General features: G+C 45.6%; 6 protein-coding genes across 6 annotated transcripts; 3 read left to right on the top strand and 3 right to left on the bottom strand.

Moving 5' to 3' along the window:
• Positions 1-767: 767 nt before the first annotated feature.
• SPPG_07610 (uncharacterized protein) lies at positions 768-2,059 on the bottom strand. The gene has a single exon (XM_016755775.1). It carries the CDS (start codon positions 1,948-1,950, stop codon positions 907-909), a length of 1,044 nt encoding a protein of 347 aa, XP_016605263.1. The 5' UTR covers positions 1,951-2,059; the 3' UTR covers positions 768-906.
• A 113-nt stretch (positions 2,060-2,172) lies between these two features.
• On the top strand, positions 2,173-5,991 carry SPPG_07609 (uncharacterized protein). Its single transcript, XM_016755774.1, has 13 exons — positions 2,173-2,827; positions 2,901-3,001; positions 3,072-3,183; positions 3,247-3,360; positions 3,427-3,608; positions 3,686-3,760; positions 3,823-3,949; positions 4,024-4,139; positions 4,219-4,439; positions 4,502-4,626; positions 4,694-5,257; positions 5,342-5,423; positions 5,483-5,991. The coding sequence occupies exons 1-13, from the start codon at positions 2,362-2,364 to the stop codon at positions 5,934-5,936; spliced, it is 2,739 nt and encodes a 912-aa protein (XP_016605262.1). The 5' UTR covers positions 2,173-2,361; the 3' UTR covers positions 5,937-5,991.
• On the bottom strand, positions 5,929-9,744 carry SPPG_07608 (uncharacterized protein). The gene is made up of 7 exons (XM_016755773.1): positions 8,784-9,744; positions 8,523-8,698; positions 7,567-8,452; positions 7,453-7,477; positions 7,318-7,369; positions 7,122-7,258; positions 5,929-7,045 (listed from the first exon to the last, which is right to left on the bottom strand). The coding sequence occupies exons 1-7, from the start codon at positions 9,393-9,395 to the stop codon at positions 5,988-5,990; spliced, it is 2,946 nt and encodes a 981-aa protein (XP_016605261.1). The 5' UTR covers positions 9,396-9,744; the 3' UTR covers positions 5,929-5,987.
• A 1,200-nt stretch (positions 9,745-10,944) lies between these two features.
• SPPG_07607 (uncharacterized protein) lies at positions 10,945-13,562 on the top strand. The gene is made up of 3 exons (XM_016755772.1): positions 10,945-11,428; positions 11,621-13,147; positions 13,217-13,562. Exons 1-3 carry the CDS (start codon positions 11,299-11,301, stop codon positions 13,225-13,227), a joined length of 1,668 nt encoding a protein of 555 aa, XP_016605260.1. The 5' UTR covers positions 10,945-11,298; the 3' UTR covers positions 13,228-13,562.
• Positions 13,543-18,202, bottom strand: SPPG_07606 (uncharacterized protein). The gene is made up of 15 exons (XM_016755771.1): positions 18,011-18,202; positions 17,682-17,940; positions 17,532-17,620; positions 17,008-17,452; positions 16,263-16,940; positions 16,153-16,198; positions 15,958-16,073; positions 15,675-15,901; positions 15,451-15,585; positions 15,251-15,390; positions 14,912-15,171; positions 14,587-14,833; positions 14,275-14,515; positions 13,964-14,208; positions 13,543-13,878 (listed from the first exon to the last, which is right to left on the bottom strand). The coding sequence occupies exons 1-15, from the start codon at positions 18,063-18,065 to the stop codon at positions 13,792-13,794; spliced, it is 3,270 nt and encodes a 1,089-aa protein (XP_016605259.1). The 5' UTR covers positions 18,066-18,202; the 3' UTR covers positions 13,543-13,791.
• A 590-nt stretch (positions 18,203-18,792) lies between these two features.
• On the top strand, positions 18,793-22,236 carry SPPG_07605 (uncharacterized protein; the record flags this gene model as incomplete). The annotated part of the gene is made up of 11 exons (XM_016755770.1): positions 18,793-19,242; positions 19,362-19,430; positions 19,500-19,944; positions 20,019-20,470; positions 20,560-20,664; positions 20,731-20,987; positions 21,049-21,159; positions 21,228-21,402; positions 21,465-21,801; positions 21,875-22,118; positions 22,175-22,236. The coding sequence occupies 11 exons, from the start codon at positions 18,793-18,795 to the stop codon at positions 22,185-22,187; spliced, it is 2,658 nt and encodes an 885-aa protein (XP_016605258.1). The 3' UTR covers positions 22,188-22,236.
• Between the last annotated feature and the right edge of the window lie 99 nt (positions 22,237-22,335).

Raw genomic sequence — 22,335 nt, 5'->3', positions numbered from 1 at the left:
TGTGATGAGTCAGCGAAATTTGGGTAATGATCGAGTTGGTTCATTCGAATGTAAAAAACAGGGGTGTCCGCCGTTTGTTTAGTGTGGAGGTGATTGAAAATGGCACTAGAACCCGTTATTATCCGGATTAATCCAGTTAATCATATCGCATAATCAGCACCCCCTCTAACTCAAAAACGGTGTGGCATGCATGTAATGTTTTTTTTTTAAACTGCGGTGAGGCGCATGCCGAAGGTCTATAAAAGGTGGGCCTTTGCTCTCTCTCCCCTTCCTCACCAGTTCCTCGACTCTCAAAGCATCTGTGCAACTCTTCTCATCGCGACTGTCGGTCGAATCATGAGAATGCAGATGTGGTGGTGTCGAGGACCTCGCCTCCCGACTACAACAACAACATAACCCCTTGCAAACGCTGCTACTACTATATTGCTACGATCGCAGGTATGCATTATCTTTGTATTTTCCCACGCGGATTATCCAGTCTAATTCTGGTTTAATTAGTATCTGAACATCCTCCGACTAAAGAATTTCGGAATCAAGGGCTTAGTAGGATTTCTCTCGTGGTGGTGGGCTTAGTTACCCGGTTAGAACCAACCGTTACGTATTGCGTGTGTCATTGGGCCTAGTAGTAGTTAGCTTTTCACGTACCCCAGTTCAACCCAGGCTGGAACCTGTAGCGAGTTAGGATAGGGGTGGGACTTGTTTGCAGGATAGGTTATGAAGGGTTGGACAGGCTGGCTAATTGTAAATTAGAACCGGCTGTAGTGGGTTGGAGGGAGAATTTGTCCCTAGTGACATTTTCTACCACCTGCACACTATAAAGAAGACTATTGAATGGTAAAAATTACAAAACAAAAAATGCGTCATATAATAGTCCAATATTTTCTATCCATCGCAAATGTCTTGTGACTATGGTCTCAATCCGCCCAGACTCCGTTCTTCTCTTTGTCCTCCGGGACGCATCCACCACCGCCAGTCGTCTTCGATATCTTCAGGTGGTGGAGGTGGAGGTGGTGGTGATGGAAATCGGTCACCTGCAGCTTGTGGCATGAAAGCTGCTCCTGATATTCTCAGATTAGCAGGGGCGGGTGGTGCCGGGGCGTTTGTGGGACTCGCTGCGGGCGGTGCAGGCGCTGCAGGCGGTGCGGATACTGCGGACGGGGCTGCCGATGGTGCTGCCGATGGTGCCGCCGATGGTGCTGCAGATGCAGGCACCGAAACCGGTACAGCAGAACTAGGCGCCGACACTGACGCATTGTTGGGTGTAGCCGAGGTAGGCGGTCTAAAAACCGGTAGAGCCCTTCCAGATCGTCGTCCATTGCGTAACCGATCCTCATCGTAATCATTACACACCCAATTTGGATTCTGCATGTTGACAAGTGCTTGAACGGGTCCAGGGTCTTTACACGAACAAGCTTTATTGAATGTTGTTGCATTGATGGTACTATGATGCTTCGGATCGGTGACGCCCATTTTTCCGTTCAAGCAGTTTGCGCATGTTTGCCACATGGCGTTGATATCCTGTTGAAGCCCTTTATCATCGCTTGCACCGCAAATGCAATCTCCCAGTAGCTGTTCAACTTCTTTTGCAGATGTCGGGAGGGACTTTGAATCGATCTTCGTGATTGTTTGGTTACAGTGTTTGATGACGAGGTCGACAAACATTCCAGAAGGGAAGCACCAATTGGCGTAGCAGTCGTTCGGAGGGTAGAGGGCGCTTTCTCCGTCTGGACTCTCTGGTTCGTCGACGAGGGCAAAGAACATGTTGTCAGTATCTAACCAGTCTTCTTTGATGGAAGGGGGGGATTGTGGTGGGGGTGCGGCGGGTTGGGCATGGATGGTTGTAATGTACGTGATAAGGAGGGCAAGCGTGGCAAACGAGATGATGCTGGCGGATTGTCGTGCGAATCCCATCCTTGTTCGTTCCGTGTACAGCATAGACTGTATGTCCATGCACAATGCGTGTATATTCAGTGTGTATGTAGCAGGCGGGAAATCTTGTTCCTGTCTTCTTCAAGCCGCACGCAAAAGTCCATCCAAAAAAGAACACTTCGCTACAGCCTCAACACTGTCAACTGTGCTGCTTCCAAATTCCCTTCAACACAGCAACTGCTGCGCCTCTCTTTCATGGCAATATAACCATAAATGATCAAAATTGCTTGTACTTTCAACTTGCACAGCCGACGATCTGCCACACACACAACCTACCTAACAAGAACGGTTTACCGTCTCCCCCCCAGCATCTCTCGAGAAATCACACAAGAAACCCATATTTTCCAATACGAATGAAGAACGCCATAAAATAGTTTCCATCTTTTCCCATACCCACCCAACAACCGTTCCTCTTATCCACGTTTACGCAATATGGCATCCATTCGGTTCATTGAACCCAATATCGAACATGCCGACCCTCGGGCAAGCTACATTAGCGACGCCTACGAACCGTCAGTCAATTCCGGAGAAACCCAGCTTGATATTTACCCCTCCGAAACGAGCACACCAAAGACATGGGAGTCAGATACACCACCTGGGATCCACCAGAGCATTCCGGTTCTTTACGCGCCTGGACAGGCGGGATACGCAGAGTATCCACCTACAAGCACCGCCAATCTCTATCCGCCTGCTGATGATGACGAGCTCTCGCCGGTTGGATACGATAGTACGTTGAGGAAGAGAAAGACGACGATAAATAGACGGATCAAGACCGTCAAGTTGTCTCAGACTGGGAATTTTGTGATTAAGCAGCGGGTTCCGGATGAGGTGATCAAGGAGGTGCAGTATGGGAAGGGGGAAGAGTTTGAGAGTATGCGGTATACGGCTTCGACATGTGGTATGTAGGAAAAGAGCTTTTTTGCAAATAGAGTGAGGTAACGGGTAGGGTAACTGAAACCGGCACTTTTCAGATCCAGACAATTTTGTCGAGCGAGGATACAATCTTCGATGCGCGAATTATCAGCGACGGATAGAGATTTTCGTTGTCGTTACCATGTACAATGAAGACCATGTATGAACAGGTGTTGCTTTGTCATTTGGATAGCAATGGACTAAATCCGACGTCGTTTCTGGATGGATAGGAAGGCTTTAACCGCACCATGTTTGCCCTTGCTCAAAACCTAAAGTATCTCTGCGAGAAAAACAAGAATGGATGGGATGCAGATGGATGGAAGAAAGTGGCTATTTGCATAGGTAAATACACTCATCTCTAAGGAGAACCAACCAACAACAAGAGTAAACGGTACATCCTTTTAGTGGCGGACGGACGATCTAAAATCCATCCAACTGTTCTCAAAGTCCTTGAAGTCATGGGCGTGTATCAAGACGGTGTGGCCCAATCCGCCGTGAATGGCGACGAAACCACCGCACGTAAGTAAAAACCAACCCTGTACTTGAACTTTCAACCACTTTTTGCTGACAACGCGATACGAACAGACATTTTCGAATACACACCCCAAAAAGTCCTTGACACCAAAATGCAACTATGGGGCCCAAAAGAAGGAATTCCACCCATACAAACAATATTCTGTCTTAAAGAAAAGAATGCGAAAAAGATCAACTCCCATCGATGGTTTTTTAGGGCCTTTTCGGCGTTACTGGATCCGCGTGTCTGTGTGGTTTGTATAATCTTTGTTTGTCGTATGGTGGGATTTAGTCTATGTCGGGGACTGAATTATTTTTGTGAATACTATAGTTGATTGACGTTGGGACGAAACCTTCTGCCAATAGTTTGTATTCACTGTGGAAGGCTTTTTATCGGAATGACCAGGTAAGCGCTTTTGACAGTGTGTTGAAGCTGTCGTGTTGAAAGGCTCATTCTGGTCTATACAGATTGCGGGCGCATGCGGTGAGATTCGAGCAGACTTGGGTCAAGGTCTGACGTACTTTAAAAACATCATGAACCCACTGGTGGCGAGTCAGAACTTTGAGTACAAGATTTCAAATCTGTTAGACAAGTGTGCGTATTATTCTCTTTATTCTTTTTCTGTTACATGATAGGTTTGCTAAAGTTGTTTGTTTTTTTTCTTTTAGCCCTTGAAAGTGCTTTTGGGTACATTAGCGTGCTTCCGGGTGCATTTTCGGCGTATCGATGGCAAGCGTTGCAGGATTTGGGACCCGGGCAAGGACCTCTTTCAAAGTACTTTGAGGTACCTAAAAAATCCATCAAGCCCAATTTCAAACGCAATTGTGTGTGTACACAGTATACTGATAGGTGTGTGTACACAGGGTGAAGCACGTGTCGGCAAACCACAAGACAGTTCCATTTTTTCTGCCAATTTGTATTTAGCCGAGGATCGAATCCTTTGTTTTGAGCTCGTTGCTAAACCTAATGGACGGTGGACGTTGCATTATGTGAATGATGCTAAAGCGGATACGGATGTACCTGAATCGATTCCAGAGTTTTTGTCGCAGAGGCGGCGATGGTTGAATGGGAGTTTGTTTGCTGGGTAAGTTTTGTTTTTTGGGAGAAGACGTTGGATTTTGGAGAGGGGCTAATGACCAAGTATAGGTTTTATGCTTTGGCGAATATTACGCGAATGTGGTCGACGCGGCATAGTTTGTTACGAAAACTAGCGTTCACGGTACAGTATTTATATAATGTCGTGAACCAAGTTTTCTCGTGGTTTATCCTAGGTAATGAAACTTTGTGTCACACTCGATACCTTTGCATTGTTTTTACAACGCATTTGATTCTCTTTAGGTAACTTTGCCATCACATTTTTCTTCCTCTTTGGCGAACTGGAACAAATCCTATCGGATCCAACATCAGCGGGCCAAAGTCCCAACGTCCGAACCAGGATCATCCAAATCCTACTCGGCATCGCCCGATTTTCCTACCCAGTGGTTCTAGTCTGTTTATTCATCATATCATTCGGGAACCGCCCTCAAGCCTTTCGACGAACGTACAAGGCCGTCATGTTTGGGTTTGGTGTGATTGGAGCCGTCATGATTGGACTCTTGGTTCGACGGTTAATTCAAACAACCCAATTTGTTCGAACGCAATATAATATGGATTATGGGAGTGTGTTGCGGCCGCTCGTGGAACCTGCCGTACAACCCACCAGAGATGGAGGGCAGTTATTAATGAATACGTTGGTAAACCAAGTGGCAAGAGTGATGCGGAAAGAAATGGATGTGAAATTGCGGGATGCTAAACGGGAGAGTTTGGTGTATGCTGTGACGTTGGCCTCGACGGTGGGTGTGTATTTTTTGGCGAGTTTTTTGCAGTTGGATTTTGCGCATATGTTTACGTGTTTTGTGCAATGTGAGTCCGTTTGTTTTTTGTTTGTGGTGATTTGGGGTTATGTTTTTTTTAATGGTTTTTTTTTGGGGGGGGGGGGGGGGGTAGATCTCTTGTTGCTTCCCTCGTATATCAATGTTCTCACTGTGTATGCCCTATCCAACCTCCACGATGTATCCTGGGGAACAAAGTATGTTTTTACCGTATACATTCAAGAAAATTGATGAATTCACTAACAAACCAAAACAGAGGTGAATCAAAACCAACTACGCTTCCAACCGTCCAAGCCCAAAAACAAAGCGACGGAACCGTGGTAGCAGATGTTTCAATCTCGACCGACCAAACAACACTTGCACAACACTATTCCGAAACCCTCGACGAACTCCGATCCCTCCCATCCAACGTATCCACATCAACTCAAGACCCCAAAACCCAACAAGAAGACGACTACAAGTCCTTTCGAACCATCATGATGTTGACTTATTTGTCCTCAAATGCCGTCTTGTTTGCCGTTGGGACAACGTGGAGTGGAAATGGGTACCTAAATGTTTTATTGAGTGTTACGGCTGGATTAGCGTTTTTTAAATTGTTGGGTGTGTTTTGGTTTTTGGGTATGAAGGGTTTGGTTAAAGCTTTTGGGGGACGGAGTGTCCGCGGGCGGTATAAAAAGGAGCAAGGGGTCTTGTTGAGTGAAGGAGTGTAAAAAATTGTTCAACAAATGGTTTTCTTTTTTTGTTTTTATATAATGTATTTTTTACCATCCTATTCCGACTAGGTCTGGGTTTCGTTTCCAACCATTCCATTCAATCAAGATTGTAGATGATGATGAAGAACAAGGGGGAATGTCATCACCTCCATTCTCTTGTTTCTCTACTGTCGTTGAATGAGGAGCATCACGCGAGTCAACATTCATCTCAACATGTTCAACCGCGTTCCCAGCACTCCCCTCCTGGAACCCAAACACAACCCTCTCCCTCCCCACCACCCGCTCAACATACTCAACAAGCCCCTCAACCTCCGCAACAATCAACCGATTCCCAAGCGCAAAAGCATACACAAAAACCCGTTGAGAAGGCGGTATTCCACACTCTTTCTCCATAACCCTCAAAAGCGCCTGATGAAGTGTATCCAAATCTTGATGGGGGGAGGGAATATAAGCCGGTAAGGGTGTCCTAGTGACCAACGCCCCCGAAAGGATATACAATAATGTCGTAATAGAGGAAACAAGGTATCGGCGTTCTCTTCGAATCAACCCTAAAAACCTTAAAACACCTTGCTGTTGGTCTTGGGTGTACCACGTTTCACTGACGTCTCGCATGGCGGAGAGGATCGTAAGGATTGTTTGGAGGTGCGTAACGAGGGTTGTGTAGGTTGATGGAGAAAAGGGGGGTGGTTCCAAATCGGGTTCTTTTGTAGCTTGGGGGATTAAGAGTAATTTAAGATTTGATAGGGATTGTTGGATGGTGGTGACGAGGTGATGTGGACGATGATGTGTTGTTGTTGTTGTTGTTGTTGTTGTCGTAGTGGGAGGTTGACTCGGTATATCAACATTACGGGCTTTTTCAACTAACCATACCATCTCCATTTCATAAATTTGGCCTAAATCGCGACAAGTAGTTGCAATGGCATATCGAACGAGTTTGCGGGCAAGTTGCGGAAAAATGAGCCAAGAAGCCAAAACGGCTATAATAGAGCCAATGAGGACGGTGATGCATCGTGCGAGGGCGTAGGAAAAGATACTGCGGTCGGCTTGGGGGACGTAGGTTGGGTATTCGAATATGACGATGATGTGCGTCAAGAGACCTACTACGCCTGGAAAATAGTCAAAGAGTGGGTCATGGTGTTGCAAAAATAAATAATGATACATAAAAAATAGGGGCAACAATACCTGCATAGGAATACCCAGTGAAAAGAATAACATACCAACACCCAATCGCAAATGGTAAAAGCAGGACGGAAATAATGTATGGATTCTCTGGTGCAATCACCCATGAAATAAATCCCCATAGTGCTCCTGAAATCGTTCTTGAATTGTCTATAAGAGTTAGGGAATGTCATGTATGTGTGAAAATTGAAAAACGTACCCGAGGATACGATACATGGCCATGGGCCATGTTGCTCCGAGGGTTGGATAGACTAATGTAGATAGAGCGGGAATGAGGTCGCAAAAAAACAAAAGAATGAGGGCAGTGAATATAGGAAAATTCGTTTGTACATACCCAACACGACAATCGTAAACAACACCTACATAAGAAACAACAATCTCAATAAATACCACCAACGAGCAAACGCTACCAAATGAAAACAGAAAAACACAAAACACGAATACATACCCAGTACCCCTGTATCCGCATATACCAGTCCCGAGTACTCTCAACATAACCAGGCAAAGCAGCCACTAGAGCCGCAAAAGCATTCCGCAATCCAAACCTGACATGTGGAGAATTCAATACATCTTGTACACCATACACGATGCGTTGACGGAGGGTGCGCGGGGGAGGGTCGTAGGTAATGTTTGGGCGAGTGGATGAGATGGGAGGAAGGGGTTTGGAACGATAAAATAGCGAAGAAGAAGGGAGGTAAATTCGGAATTTCTTTGATTGTTGCATATCGGATAGGAGAGGGAGCATATCTAAAAGTGTTTCCGCAAACCGCATTAAACTAAATACAAAAAAACAGGTTCTGTACAAGGGTTCAGTTGCGAGGGGGTCCTTATTTTGCAACAGTGAGAGGCGTTCCATTGCTTTTCGTTGAACGCGGACAAAGACTGGAAGGACGGTGGAAAGGGTGGAGGGTTTAAATGTAATATCGAGGTGAGGGCATGTAAAGAGGGTACGTAGACGGTCCAAATCGCGTTGACAGGATTCAACAAGAAGGCGTAACGCGGGGTTCAAGTCTTGAATAAAGCGATCCAAGACGGGTAAAAAGGGACCTTGTGCGCATCGGGTGCCGAGGACACCGGCTTGCATGCCCTCCAAATGCCTCGCAAGGGTTCGGATGGATCGGATGAGTGCACGGAGTTGGGTCCGGGTGTAGTATCCTCCCGTTAATTCGTGCGTTGCTTCGTTTTTGAGGGTTTTGAGACGGGGGAGGGTGGAGAGGATCGTGTCGAGGGGTGGTGTCGGGGGAGTTGGGAGAGGATGGCAGGTGTGGATAAAGAGGGTGACTTGGGCGTCCAAGCACTTTGTAATGGAATCCGTGATGGAGACAAGTTCGTGTCTACAAAAGGTTATAAGCATTTTGTTACAAACATAAAATGTGTTTGTTGAAAACATAAAAAGAGATTTACCGTAATTGACTGTTGGCCGTTTCGGGCCACAGGGCGATGCTCCCAACAAGGGACACACCCCCTGCAAATAGGAAAGGAACGATGGCATACCATACGGTTTGGGTGTTGACAGACGGATCATCGTACCCGCGAATGACATTGAGTATAATGACCAAAAGACCCAATGTCGAAAAGATCTAACATAGTGAATCAAAGAAACTAGTATTTAAATCCATCACTTCATTACATGAAATATAAAAAAAAAAAATTACAAATACCCACCCTCAACCTCGGCACCAAACTCCTCAACGCACTGAAACAAAACACTGGCAAACAAAACACAATGACACCCACCACCCCCCTCCAAAACCCAACACTCACATTTCTCTGCACAGCCGCCATCGCAACGTAGGCCAAAAGCGTATAGGCCGCTCCCACACCCGCACCCACCAATCCAAACGCAACCGACTCCAATTGCGCACCAAGTGTCCGGCCCGGATGGAAAAAGACGACAGCAAGCGGCGCGAGAAGGAGAGAGGGTGTGAGAGCGTGTCGGGCGGATGGGACCCAAGTGATAATGTAGAGGGCGTAAAAAGTGACTAGACATTTCAATAGACGGTGGGCGTAGAGTGGGTTGCGGAGGGTAGTGAGGATATGGGCAACGAGAGGGGTGGACAGGAGGGTATGGAGGCACATGCACTTTTTTTTGTGTCCTGATACTGACGGTGGTGGTGGCGGTGGTGATGGTGGTGGTGGTGACGGTACGGAGGAAGGAGAGGATGGGATGGGTAAAAGTACTTGATTGTCTCTTTTGAGCGCTTCGAGTTCGAGCGATTCGAGCTGGACGGATGTTTGGTCGTTGGGTAGATACATTTCGGCGACAGAGGGATGCATGTCGTAGGGATTCGTTTTTCTGTTGCCGCCAAGTCCAAGACGGTCAAGGCAATTTGTTGGAGTCGTGTCAGGTCTGGCGAGCCCGATAATGAAAAAAGGTGTTCCAACATGCCCTCACAGAGCGAGCGATCTCTGTACAAAAACATGACGCATGTGCTGACGTAATCGATCACAATATGGAATGTACGATTTTTGGAACACCTCGAGGCATTGATTTGGCAATTAAAAGTACTCTAGCATCTGATTCCCCGCACAAGAGACTCTTGCATGTTGACAATGCATTGCATTTCCCCCCAGGCGCATTTGGGAAGAATCTGGCAGCTACATTTGTCACTGGATAAAGGTACTGTAAGCATGAGCGAGTCCTTTAATAGAGGGCATACTCTGAGCCAGAGCGAGGATGATGAGAGCGTGGAATGCAATGGATGCCACTCACGGGTTCGTGCTTACGGCTTCGAGTATTTGCGTTTAACGTAGAGTAAAAAGGCAGAAGAGATCCTGGTCTTGCTTGGATGTCACAAATTCTTGTACCAAAAGATCATGTTCTGGCCGTCATGAAAATGCAATGACATTGACCAAATGGTCCATGGTCCTTAGTTCCACTGAACTCTGTATGCAGACATGCTGTGTGTGTATGGTGCGTACATGTCGCTTCTTTCCACTCTGTGAGAATACTTATCCAAACAGAGATCGAGTCACCCATGCAGCTGTCCCCATCATCAAAGATCGTGTGCGTGTGTGTGTGAATGAAGAAAACCTAAACATGTGAGACTAGGTGCCCGAGTGACCATTCCCCATGAGAATAGTCAAACAAGCATGGAAAATAAAGAATACTACATCGTGTGGAATCCGTAACAAGAGTAGTTGCTCATACTTGTAGAGTAGGGAATTCTGTAATGTTTGAATTCCCTCTTGTTGCATTGAAGAGAGACCATGCACTAACAAACAATGTAATTGCAATCAAATAACCCGAAAGTAAAAGAAATATAATGTAAATATTCTAGATAGAACATGTATGTATAATAATGTTTCACAAGTAGTAATGATAATCATCAAACGCGCGTGGTAAAAAGAGTAAGTTTGAAGTGAGAGAGAGAGAAATACACACAGACAGTGAGAATGAGTGAGAATGAGTGAGAGAAACAAAAAAGTGTGTGAGAGAGAGAATGAGAGAGATCAAGAGAATATGTAAATAGTCGTTATAATTGATTATTGAAGTTGCTTTTCTCTCTCATCTCACACACACACACACACACACACATTCTTAATCTCTCTCTCTCTCTCTCTCTCTCTCTATCACTCTCGCTCTCACTAACAACTGTGTGTGTGGAAGTCTAGAGCGAGTCTACCAATGTGAACAGAAATATTAATTATAATTTCTCCTTATTTAGTGTTTGAGTGGGATTATTATTAGAGTCATTATGACTCTTCTTCTTTCTTTCCTAATTGGAATGAGAGACATGGAGACACTTTTTCTCCTTTTGAATTTCTCCTCTTTTTGTATTGATCTCTTTTCACTCGTGTCTCTTGTGTGTCTCTTGTATAGAGTGTTTTAGACTTTTCTTTTTCGCGTATTACATGGGATGGTTGCGGTCAAATGAGGGGTTGAATTGTTTCATATTTTATTCCCACCCACTTATTAGACTTTAGCTTACTTTTACTTACTTCTTCTTCTGTCACTCTCATCAACACACTTGGTTTGTGTGTTTGTATATAGTTGCAATCTTGCAGTGTCAGTGGTGAACGAATTCGACAACGACAGAGAGAGAGTAGGGAACTAGTGCATTCCTTTACTAGACTGGGGAGGACACTCGTTTGTCCTGCGCATATACACACACACACACGCATTCGCACTAGATAGAAGACTGCATTCCCCCCCACGTACACACACAGAACACACGCAATGCCTCCATCTCAGAGCGTTTACTACAAGGGCTCGGCAGGAGAGCACAAGGTCAACATTGGTGTTCTCCCTCCACGGACAAGAAAGAGCAAACTGCGGGTTCGCTTTGACAATTGGATGGTCAATGAAGGTGAGTTGCGGTGCGAATTGCAAAACTGGACAATGGGAATTAGGAGGGAATCAGAGACTCGCACGTACACGCACACACGCACACAAGTGTTGGAAAGGTCGCAGAGTCGAGGTTGGGAGGGGGAAACAATGGGAGCCACGGCTTGCTAACAGTAAAACACTGTGCTAACATGCTTGGCTCATTCTATTATAGGACCACGGCAAATCTTTACCGTTCTGTGGATTGGCATTCAGATTGCCTACTTTGCCTACGGTTACTACCAGCTCTGGACGGCTCCCAATCTATCGTTTTTTCGCTCCGTCATCTCACACGGCCTCCCCATGGCACGTTCCGCTGCAAACGTCATCAACCTCAATTGCGCCATCCTCCTCTTTACCGTCTGCAGAAACTTGATCTCCATGGTTCGCACAACCTTTCTAAACAAATTTGTCCCCTTTGACAAAAACATTACCTTTCACATCTTTATCGCCTGGTGTATCGTCTTTTGGACCTATGTCCACATCGTCGCTCACTACTTCAACTACCTCAACGTGGAAAAAACCCTCGGCGCTCAAAACATGTCGGCCATGGAACTCGCTTGGCTCTCGGGTCCCGGTCTCACGGGTCAAGTCATCACGCTGGCCTTTTTTCTCATGGTCACCTCGGCCGTCGAAGGTGTCCGCCGCAAGTACTTTGAACAGTTTTGGTTCACCCACCACCTGTTTATCGTCTTTTTCGGCGGTCTCTTGATGCACGGTGCATTCTGCTTTATCAAGGCGGATGATCCCCCGCCAGGTTCGCCCCCCATCGACAAGTGCCGTGGAGGTGCTACATTCTGGAAATGGTGGGTCCTTTCTGGTGTCGCCTACCTCGTCGAGCGCATTGTGCGCGAAGTCCGTGGAAGACGCAAAACGTACATTTCCAAAGTCGTCCAACACCCCTCCAAAGTGGTGGAAATTCAAGTCAAGAAGCCCTCGTGTGTCACAAAGGCCGGACAGTACATTTTCATTTGCTGTCCAGAGATTGGCAACTTTGAATGGCACCCGTTTACCCTTACGTCGTCCCCCCACGAAGATTTCGTCTCGATCCACATTCGTGTCGTTGGTGATTGGACCACCAAATTTGCCAAGCGCTGCGGATGCCGGTTTGGCGACAAGGACGAGCAAGGCATGGCCCCTCCCACGTCTCTCCCCCTCGTCATGATTGACGGCCCCTACGGTTCTGCCTCTGAGGACGTGTTTGACTATGAAGCTGCCATCCTCGTTGGAGCCGGTATCGGTGTCACGCCCTTTGCCTCCATCCTCAAGACCATTTGGTACCGCATCAACAACCCCAACGGCATGGTCCGCCTCAGAAAGGTCTACTTTTTCTGGGTCTGTCGTGACAAGGACGCCTTTGAATGGTTCCAAGACCTTCTCATGACCCTTGAGGAAGAAAACATTGACGGTTTCATTGAAATCCACACGTACCTCACTGGCGGGCTCAAAATCGATGAAGTCAAAAACATTATCGTCAATGATGAGGAAGGTGTATCGGATGCCATTACGGGATTACGCTCTCCAACCCACTATGGGCGACCAAACTGGGATCAAATCTTTAAAATGGTACGGACCAACCACCCTGGCACGGATGTCGGTGTCTTGTTTTGTGGACCCAAGGTCTTGAGTGGGGCGCTGCACAAGGCGTGTAATCGGTGGACAGAAGCCACCGAAAATGGAACACGGTTCTTTTATGGAAAAGGTGAGGTTTTATTTTCTATTGTTTTTTTGATGATTTGCATTTTACCAACTCGATTGTTTTCTTTGTTAGAAAACTTTTAAGGAAACTCGAGAGGCGGTCGGCCACTTTTGCTGGCGCATTTTTTTTGAAAGGACAATGGACGCAACAAAATGTATATCACTGTTGGATAGGAAAAAGAGAAAAAGGGACAAAAAGGACACCAGAGAAAAAAAAAACCTTTCGAATGTTTTGAGGAAAGGATGTAGAGAGAGAGAGAGAGAGAGGGAGGGAGAGCTGTTTTGTACATTATTTTTTTTTCGTTTGTTCTTTATGTTCTTTGTTGTCGTCGGAGCCCTTTGTGTGTGTGTTTTTTTGTATGTTGAGAGAGATTTCTTTATGAAATTGGAAAAAAACATGTTTGTATATTGATCAAAGCTTTTACGTTTTTACTTTGAGGTATTATGTTTGCAATGACTTTTCTGCAATCCTTTTTTTCAGAACCGCAACATTATAGATTACTATCATTGTGGGATAGGTAACGTTTGCTATCTAGACATTTAACGCATAGTGTGTTGGTCATGGTCGAAACGTCGGACACACCAACTCTAACAGATATTCGAAAAAGCAACCCTATGGACTATGAAATGCCCTCATCAACTTTGTAACTATGCCAAGCCTTGCTTTGGGATGCCACCTCCACACGACAAGAACCCCCTCAAAACCCACTGCCTCGTCTCAGCCGGATCAATCACCTTTAAAAAAAAAATAAATCATAACAAAAAACAACATCAGCATCACCCATCACACATTCCCAAAAAAACCAAAACAACTTTATACCTGATCAATCTCGACCCCCCTCGCAACCCTCACCGCGCGGCCCTTTTCATAAAACTCGTTAACCAACCTCTCAAACTCCTTTCCATCATCCCCTTTTAATTCTTTTTTGAATCCTAATCGAACGGCACCTTCGAGACCCATGGCACCGAATTCACCTGTTGGCCATGCGATGCTGAAAAAGGGGGATGAGAGGGAACCAGAGGCCATGGATTGGGCGCCTAGACCATAGGCTTTACGTAGAATGACTACAGTAAAATATTAAAAAATGTGTTTGTTGGGACAAGAACGTGTAAAAAAAAGTGCGTACTCACCAGTGAAAACAGGAACCTTGATCGCACCCCACGCACAAAACAACTCTCCAAACCTCCGTACCTGCCCCGTTTTTTCCGCCTCAACACCCACCATAAACCCCGGTGTATCGCATAATGAAAGAATGGGGATACCATTCCGATCACAGAGACGGATAAAACGGGTTATTTTTGTTGCGGAAGAACAGTCGATGGCTCCACTATTGTGTTGTGAGTTGTTTGCTACGAGTCCGAATGGCCAGCCCTAAAAAATATTATTGTTATTTATTTTTTCGTTTCCTGCGTATGTTTAATTGTTTATAATAACAAACTTGCCTCGATGCGTATAAAACAGGTAACAACACCCTCTCCAAACCCTTTTTGTAATTCCAATATACTATCTGTATCCGCAAGAACGTTAATCACATTCCGGATTGCAAAACTTCTTTTACGGTTTTCGGGTATGGCGTGCCGAAGGGCCCGTTGATCTGCGCATGTAAAGGATGGAAGACGGCCTTGGAGGTAGGATAGGTATTGTTTGGTTGGCGTGATGGCATCTCGTTCCGTTTTAACGAGTACATCACTATTTAACCCCCCAAGAAAACATACATTAGTTTAATTGCTCAAAAAAAGACTATAATATTTGCCATTCCATACTCACATGACACCATTCCGAACCTGGACATCCACAGGTCCAATCTCGATTGCTTTTACGCGTCCCAATCCACCCCCTTCAATCATGGCCGGTCCTCCCATCCCAATACACGCATCCTCGGTCGCGATAATGATATCACACATGGATAAGAGGGCGGCGTTCCCGGCAAAACAGTTTCCAGAGGCGATGCCGATGGTTGGGACTTTTGATGATATTTGGGCTAGGGAGTGGAAGGTTGGGACATTTAGTCCCGTTAATGTGGGTGTCTACAAAAAAAAAAAAAAAAAAAACAATACACATGTTAGTTTTTGGTTTTGACTTGTTGCAATGTTGGTGCATACGTACGTCAACATCCCCAGGCCGTCCACCTCCACCTTCACAAAACACCACCAAAGGTATCCGAAATTTATGCACAAGGTGAAGAATCCGATCTTGTTTCAAATGGTTATAATATCCCTGTGTTCCCGCAAAAACCGTATAATCATCTACCACAAAAAAAAATACGTTAGCAAGTCGTAAAAGAAGTAGCAGTATGAGAAACTTACATGCGATAACGGCCGCTCGAGATTGGGTTGGAAAGAGGTGGGCATTAATGGTTCCAAACCCAGTTAATACTCCATCGCGAGGTGAGATTTTTGTTAATTCGGTTTCGGATCGTCGGGAGGATTGAGCTGCTACAGCTATTTAACAAATCCCCCCAAAAAGAAAACATGAACATAAACAAAACCGTTACGTGAACAATAAATAGTGGTTTTTTTTTCGGTTTTACCTAAACTCCCATACTCTATCCAACTCCCCTCATCCACCAACCCAACAACATTCTCCCAGGCAGTCAATTTCCCTTTTTCATGCCGCTTACGCACAGCGTCAACACGGGCTTCATCCGTTAATACCCGTCGCCGCTCAAAAAGGTCCGCCAAATCCGGTCGAATGACGTCCAGATTCGCTGGTGTAGATTCCTTTGCAAGTATCGTCGAGTCCATTGGGGTGATGAATCTTTATGTAGTTTGTTAGTAATGTCGTCTGTTGTGATATTGCGGGATGTTACGTACAGGATGGGAGAGGAGGGTTCGAGGGTTGATCCTAGTGTAGTGGGTATGGAGGCTATTACACCAGATTGGGGGGATGAAATGGCGTGTTCCATTTTCATGGCGGATATAATCGCGAGCTGGTACAATGCGGAAAAGTGTGAGTATGATATGTGAAACCAATAAACTTGTAGTTTGGTTGAAGGGGGTTTTTTTTACCTCTTGTCCTGTAGAGACTGTATCCCCCACTCCAACATTCAAAGCCCTAAAAAATAAAAAATAAACAACCCCAAATATTTCAAACAAAGAATCAAAACGTCCAAACTTACACGACAACACCATGCATGGGCATCCGAACCGCAACACTCCCTTCAGGCCCCACAACCACCTCCTCACTTTTCTCCACCACCCGTCTCTTCTCAAAAAACATGTTGGGTCCATTCAAAGCCTTGACACCCCGTTCCTCAATATACCGCGTCCAAACCCTAGACCCCCTTACCTCCTCATCCAAACACAACCCCATCAAAACACCCATATTCGTCTGCACACCCTCAATCCGAAACTCACGTAACGCCCGATAAGCTCGATCCAACCCTGCCGTAAAACTCGGTGCATCAAATATCACTAGTTTAGCAAGAAGGGAATCAAAGGTCGATGGAAGGGTGTACCCCGCGTATCCAGCTGTATCCACTCGAATCCCACGGCCAGTAGGTGGATCAAATGCTTTTATATATCCAAAAGAAGGTATCACGTCCCCTTTTTCGTATGTTTCTGCGTTGATACGGAGTTGGATGGCGTATGTTGTGGGTTTGGGTATGTTTGTTAAACCGAGGTTTACTAAACTGTGGCCGAGGGAGATGGAGAGTTGGGTTTGGACTAGGTCGATGCGAGTGGTTTCTTCGGTGATGGTATGTTCGACTTGGATTCGGGGGTTGGTTTCGAGAAAGTAGAATTTGTTTGTTGTTGGGGAGAGGAGGAATTCAAATGTTCCCAATGATTTGTACTTTCTAAAGACATACAAGTTAATATATCCCTCTTGTCCTTTTTTTTGTTTGTTTTTTGGGAATAACTCACCCAGCTTTGGCCATTTTTACAGCAGCATCCACAATTCTCATCCTCACACCATCCTCCAACGCAGGACAAGGCGCAACCTCCACCAACTTTTGATTCCGTCTCTGCAACGTACACTCCCTCTCCCAACAATGCACCACATCCCTCCCATCACCAATAACCTGAACCTCAACATGTCGAGCCCGCGCAAGAAATTCCTCGACATAAACATCCCCATTCCCGAAACTCCGTTCAGATTCCATTTGAGCAAGCGCATACGCTTTTGGAATCTCTTTTGGGTCATGTACGATTCGCATGCCTCTTCCACCTCCTCCGTGAATCGATTTGATCATGATGGGGTTGGAGAGTTTGGAGTGGAATGACAGGGTTTGATCAAGTGTTGTGGGTCCCGTTGTGGATTTGAGGGTTGGGATACCGAGAGAGGTTGCGAGGGCTTTGGCTGCGAGTTCTAGTTTAATGAAGAGAGAATGAGACTTACGATTTGTACATGGGGGGGGGGGGGGGGGGATTTTGAAATGGTTACGTACTGTCACCAAATAATCCCAACATGTCCGAAGAAGGTCCAACAAACACAATCCCTTCTTCCTCACACCGTCTCGCAAACTCTTTATTCTCACTTGACAAAAAACATTAATTAAAAAAAAGAACCCATAACATAAATCCCACACATTACATACCTCAAAAACCCATACCCAGGATGCACACCCCAAACCCCCCGTTCCCTACACACATTTAAAATCCCCTCAATATCCAAATATCCATTCACACCCTTGCCAATCTGCACCGCCTCATCACATTTCTTGACATGTAAACACTCGGCGTCATCTATAGTGTAGATTCCGATTGTGTGGAAATTCAGTGCGGAGGCTGCGTGGGCGATTCGGATGGCGATTTCGGAACGGTTTGCTATGAGGAGTTTGTGTTTTTTGGGGGCATCTTTTTTTGATGTGTGGTGTTAGTTTTTGTGCCTGTGCGGATTGTTTAATGTTGGATAGAAAACGGGTACCTTGTAAATGTCCTTTGATGGCATGTAAACGTCTCTGCGATGCATCATCCCCCATCTTGCAAATAGTTCAAAAGACAGTTAAAACGATTCAAAAACTTCTGGTTGATAAAAGAAAACGGAAACCCTCCAAACAGAAGGACCTGCATGAAAACGCAGCTGTGCGTAAAAGACCTTGATCTTTGGGACAACAAGAGTGGTTAAATGTTTAGCCCCTCACCAATTTCACAAATTAAATTCATGTCATGTATTCACGTGAAATGTCACGTGGGTATTGCCTGGTCTGCAATAGTTTGCTTAACTTTTTGGAAGGAGACTCGTGGAGTGCATTCTTCATATCATTGCAAACTATAAACGTATCATGTATCATGCATAGAATTAAAATCCAATACACTTATTTACAGTTAATGTGGAGGAATAGGACATGGACATTTGTCTGATGTGCTATTCGACTCGATACATTTCAATAATGAATATTTTTGGAGGGCAGGAGCCGGTAGCTTGTTAAATGTCAATCAATGACGGGTCGCGAAAGAATAGACTACTTTCACAGGGCTTGTAAGCCTTTTTTCTTTTGAAATCAAAATAGACTTTTTGGTTCATGAGCGCAAGTATATAAACCCGTGGTCCATGCATTTCCTCTCTTTGTTTTCTGGATTTTGAAAATTTGGTATTTTATGGGATTTCTACAGAGTAAGTTCTGGGCTTCTTGTTGTGTGTTTTGTGGCATTATGCGTACTTGACGACGAAACCTAAACCCCATCCTCACAGCAGAAAAACAAATCATGTCCAGCCCTTCCAGCAACGGATCGCCCGACGAGCTCAACGGCACCTCACCCAACGTACACCAAAACGGCGATACGCACAGTAGCTCCTCATCCCCTACAAACGGTGAAGGATCCCTCTCAGACACAAGCTCCGAAAAAGGCAAAACCAAAAAACAAACCATCGTAGCTTTCCACCCTCGTCCAGAGCCAGGAACATCCGGACGACCCATTCGAGTCCGCACCAACTGGATCCGAATTACTCGTCTACCGACTCGTCCCATCATTCACTACGATGTCGCTTTTACTCCGGACGTGCCCCCCGTGTTTGCTAAAAAGGTTTTTGCTGCTTTTGAGCACGCATACAAGGATTCGGGCCTTGGAGGAATGAAACCTGCTTTTGATGGACGCAAGAATATGTATGTTAAAGATGAATTGGAATGTGGAGCGATGGGTGTGTTTGACATTCAGGTATGATTTGTGTCTTTTAAACGTTTTTCTTTTTGGGATGCATGGTGAGGTTGTATCTTATTTTGGGAATGTAGGAGCCCCCTGAAGATGATGATGAAGCTAGAGCGATTGCCCATCAGAAAATGACAGCGATCCAGGATGGAAGGCAACTCCGTGCACCTCGGACAATCAAAATGCGAGTCAAAAAGGTAAAACGAGTTTTTACCACATTTATTTACTATTCCTTGATACCCTTTTTTTTAACAACTTTGAACTAGGTGGCCACGATTGACATGTCCAACCTCCAAGATTTCCTTGCTGGAGAAATGGCCGTTACACCCTACGACGCCATAATGACTCTGGATATCCTTCTTCGCCAATGTTGTGCCCCGACCCACGTATCCGTCGGCAGAAGCTTTTACACCAACACAGGATCTCACTGCCTTGGTTTTGGTGCCGAAGTCTGGCCTGGATATCATCAATCCATACGTCCCGCTGGTAACGAGATGAAGATCAACTTGGACGTCTCGTCTACAGCGTTTTATCAGTCTGGTCCTTTGCTTGAGATTGTTTCCAACATTTTGGGATTGAGTGATGTCGGGATGCTTGAAAAGGGACTAACGGAGAGGGATAAGAGTCGTTTGGAAAAGACGCTCAAGGGTGTGAGAGTTGTTACTGTTCATCGGGGCCCCGATAGGAAAAAGTTTAAGATTGCTAGTTTGGGTGGTATGTAACTTGATGATTTGTCGCATAATCTAACAATCACATTCTCTAATTTCTCTCTATTTCCACTATAGACTCGGCCGTGAACACTCGCTTCAATATCAACAACGTTCCAACGACCGTTGCAGACTACTTTCACAATCAGTACAACAGACCCCTTCGCTTTCCAATGCTCCCAGTGCTCATCGTCGGCGACCCCTCCAAAAACATGTACCTCCCCATGGAAGTAGTCTCCATCCTCCCAGGCCAACGGCACACCCGGAAACTCAATGAACGCCAAACAACAGAAATGATCCGACAAACCTGTCTGGCTCCTTATCAAAGGTTTAATCGCATTTCGAGGGGGATCACGGAATTTGGGTATGCGGATAATGAGTATCTGGAGGAATTTGGTATGAAGGCTGGCAAGGATGTTTGTATCGTTCCAGCTAGGGTCCTCAAGACTCCCAAGTTGATCTTTGGAAACAATGTCATGGAAGTCCCGAAAGAGGGGGCGTGGAATTGGAAGGGAAAGAAGTTCAAGCAGGTAATGCTTTTTATATCAATGGGTTTGTTTTTTTCGAAGATTGTTGCGAAAAGGATATTCTAAAAACCAGCATGTCCAAAACTTTATAGCCAAAGCAACTTGAATCATGGGCCATCGTCATCTTTTTGCGTGAAAGTGAATGTCCGGACGCTGTTCGCTTCAACTTTTTCAAAGTGATGCAAAGTACCTGTCAGGTAAGACCCAGCCTATATCCCTAACATTCGCTCACCAATCTCAAACCGCACTCACATACACATTAGGAAGTCGGCCTATCCATGCCAACATTCAACGTACCCTGCATTTACGCCAACCCCGCCGGATACGTCGAAGGCGCCCTCAAAGCCGCCTTCCTGGAAGCAAAGGACAAGTATCCAAACCTCCGTCCTCAACTCATTTTCTGTGTCCTGCCCAATACGGGTGTCCCTCTCTATGCAGATATCAAGCGTGTTTCTGATACCGTTCTTGGGATTCCCACACAGTGTCTTCAACATCGACATGTGATGGATGCGAGGAAACAGTAAGTTTATGCTGGGTTTTATTGCCGCGTCCCATTTTTGCTGAAAGTGCTTTGCATGTAGATACTGTTTGAATGTCGCCTTGAAACTTAATGTCAAGCTCGGAGGGACCAATCTATCCATGTTGAAAGACGAGCTGCCGTTCATTAAAGGAGCACCGACGATCATTATTGGGTACTCATTTTCCATCATTGTCCAAGCTCGTGCTCGTGCATGAATCTGACATTACTTTATCGGTTTAGTGCGGATGTAACTCACGCATCGCCAACTGAAGGACGCAACAAGCCCTCCGTTATTTCCCTTGTGGCCTCCATGGACGCCAATGTAACGAGGTACGCCGCATCGGTCCGCGTCAAGCCTACAAAAGATGTCTATAAAGAGGAAATGCCGGGAATGATTATCGAGTTGCTCAAAAATGTAAGTGTCACACTTTATATTCTCTATCATGCCATACCGCACCACCTCTAACCATGACATAGTTTTACCAAACAACCAACACGAAACCCCATCGCATCATCTTTTACCGCGACGGTGTCTCGGAAGGCCAATTCGGCGATACCATGACCTCTGAAATAAACTGCATCCGACGCGCATGCCATGTCCTCGAACGACACTACCGCCCAACAATCACCTATGTTGTCGTTCAGAAACGCCATCACACCCGTTTCTTCCCCATGGACAAGAACGATACTGATAAAAGCGGAAATTGTTTGCCCGGCACAGTGGTCGAATCCGAAATATGCCATCCACATGAATTTGATTTCTTTTTGATGAGCCATCCTGGATTACATGGCACTTCCAAACCGTGTCATTATTGTAAGTTTGCAAAAAAAAAAAAAGCTTCTTCTTTTTATCCATTGATATCCAAAACTTAAATGTTTATTCCCAGTCGTTCTCTTTGATGAAAACCACCTCACGAGCGATACGATCCAAGAAATGACTTACAAGCTCGCGTATATTTACGCTCGCTCTACTCGCGCCGTTTCCATCGTCACTCCCGTTTATTATGCCAATATCGTTGCGTCGAGGGCTCGGTACCATTCCCAGGAATCCAAATGGTCTGACTCGGAGAGTATCAGTGATGGTGGTGGAGCAGAGTACAGGCCCCTCAAGCCGGAGCTGTTCAAATTAATGTAAGTTGGTACTTCCGTTTAAGGGCTTTCCATATTTAACTCTATCATTTTTAAAGGTGGTACATGTGAGAATGACGTCTCGGGTATTCGTTTTTCTGGCTCGTTGCTTGACGAAAAGGTTTCTATCATTCGTGGGTGAACATCACCATTTCTGGGTGGATTTGTTGCATTTATGGTAGCCACTCTCCTATCCAAGAGAAGTAGGGATGGAGGGATA

The sequence above is a fragment of the Spizellomyces punctatus genome, assembly GCF_000182565.1.
Source record: "Spizellomyces punctatus DAOM BR117 chromosome Unknown supercont1.16, whole genome shotgun sequence".
NCBI classification, from domain to species: domain Eukaryota; kingdom Fungi; phylum Chytridiomycota; class Chytridiomycetes; order Spizellomycetales; family Spizellomycetaceae; genus Spizellomyces; species Spizellomyces punctatus.
Note: the sequence above shows the minus strand (reverse complement) of the source record. Positions and strands in the feature narration are given on the sequence as shown.

Coding starts and splice junctions, on each gene's coding strand:
- SPPG_07607 (XM_016755772.1), top strand. CDS start 11,299: ATGCCTCCATCTCAGAGCGTTTACTACAAGGGCTCGGCAGGAGAGCAC. Junction 11,429..11,620: donor CAATTGGATGGTCAATGAAG/GTGAGTTGCGGT, acceptor ATTCTATTATAG/GACCACGGCAAATCTTTACC.
- SPPG_07609 (XM_016755774.1), top strand. CDS start 2,362: ATGGCATCCATTCGGTTCATTGAACCCAATATCGAACATGCCGACCCT. Junction 3,184..3,246: donor GAAAGTGGCTATTTGCATAG/GTAAATACACTC, acceptor ACATCCTTTTAG/TGGCGGACGGACGATCTAAA. Junction 4,440..4,501: donor AATGGGAGTTTGTTTGCTGG/GTAAGTTTTGTT, acceptor GACCAAGTATAG/GTTTTATGCTTTGGCGAATA.
- SPPG_07608 (XM_016755773.1), bottom strand. CDS start 9,395: ATGCATCCCTCTGTCGCCGAAATGTATCTACCCAACGACCAAACATCC. Junction 7,259..7,317: donor GCCATGTATCGTATCCTCGG/GTACGTTTTTCA, acceptor AGACAATTCAAG/AACGATTTCAGGAGCACTAT. Junction 7,046..7,121: donor CACTGGGTATTCCTATGCAG/GTATTGTTGCCC, acceptor ACTATTTTCCAG/GCGTAGTAGGTCTCTTGACG.
- SPPG_07610 (XM_016755775.1), bottom strand. CDS start 1,950: ATGGACATACAGTCTATGCTGTACACGGAACGAACAAGGATGGGATTC.
- SPPG_07606 (XM_016755771.1), bottom strand. CDS start 18,065: ATGGGGGATGATGCATCGCAGAGACGTTTACATGCCATCAAAGGACAT. Junction 17,621..17,681: donor CCTGGGTATGGGTTTTTGAG/GTATGTAATGTG, acceptor TTTTTTGTCAAG/TGAGAATAAAGAGTTTGCGA. Junction 14,209..14,274: donor CAAGGTTCCTGTTTTCACTG/GTGAGTACGCAC, acceptor ATTTTACTGTAG/TCATTCTACGTAAAGCCTAT.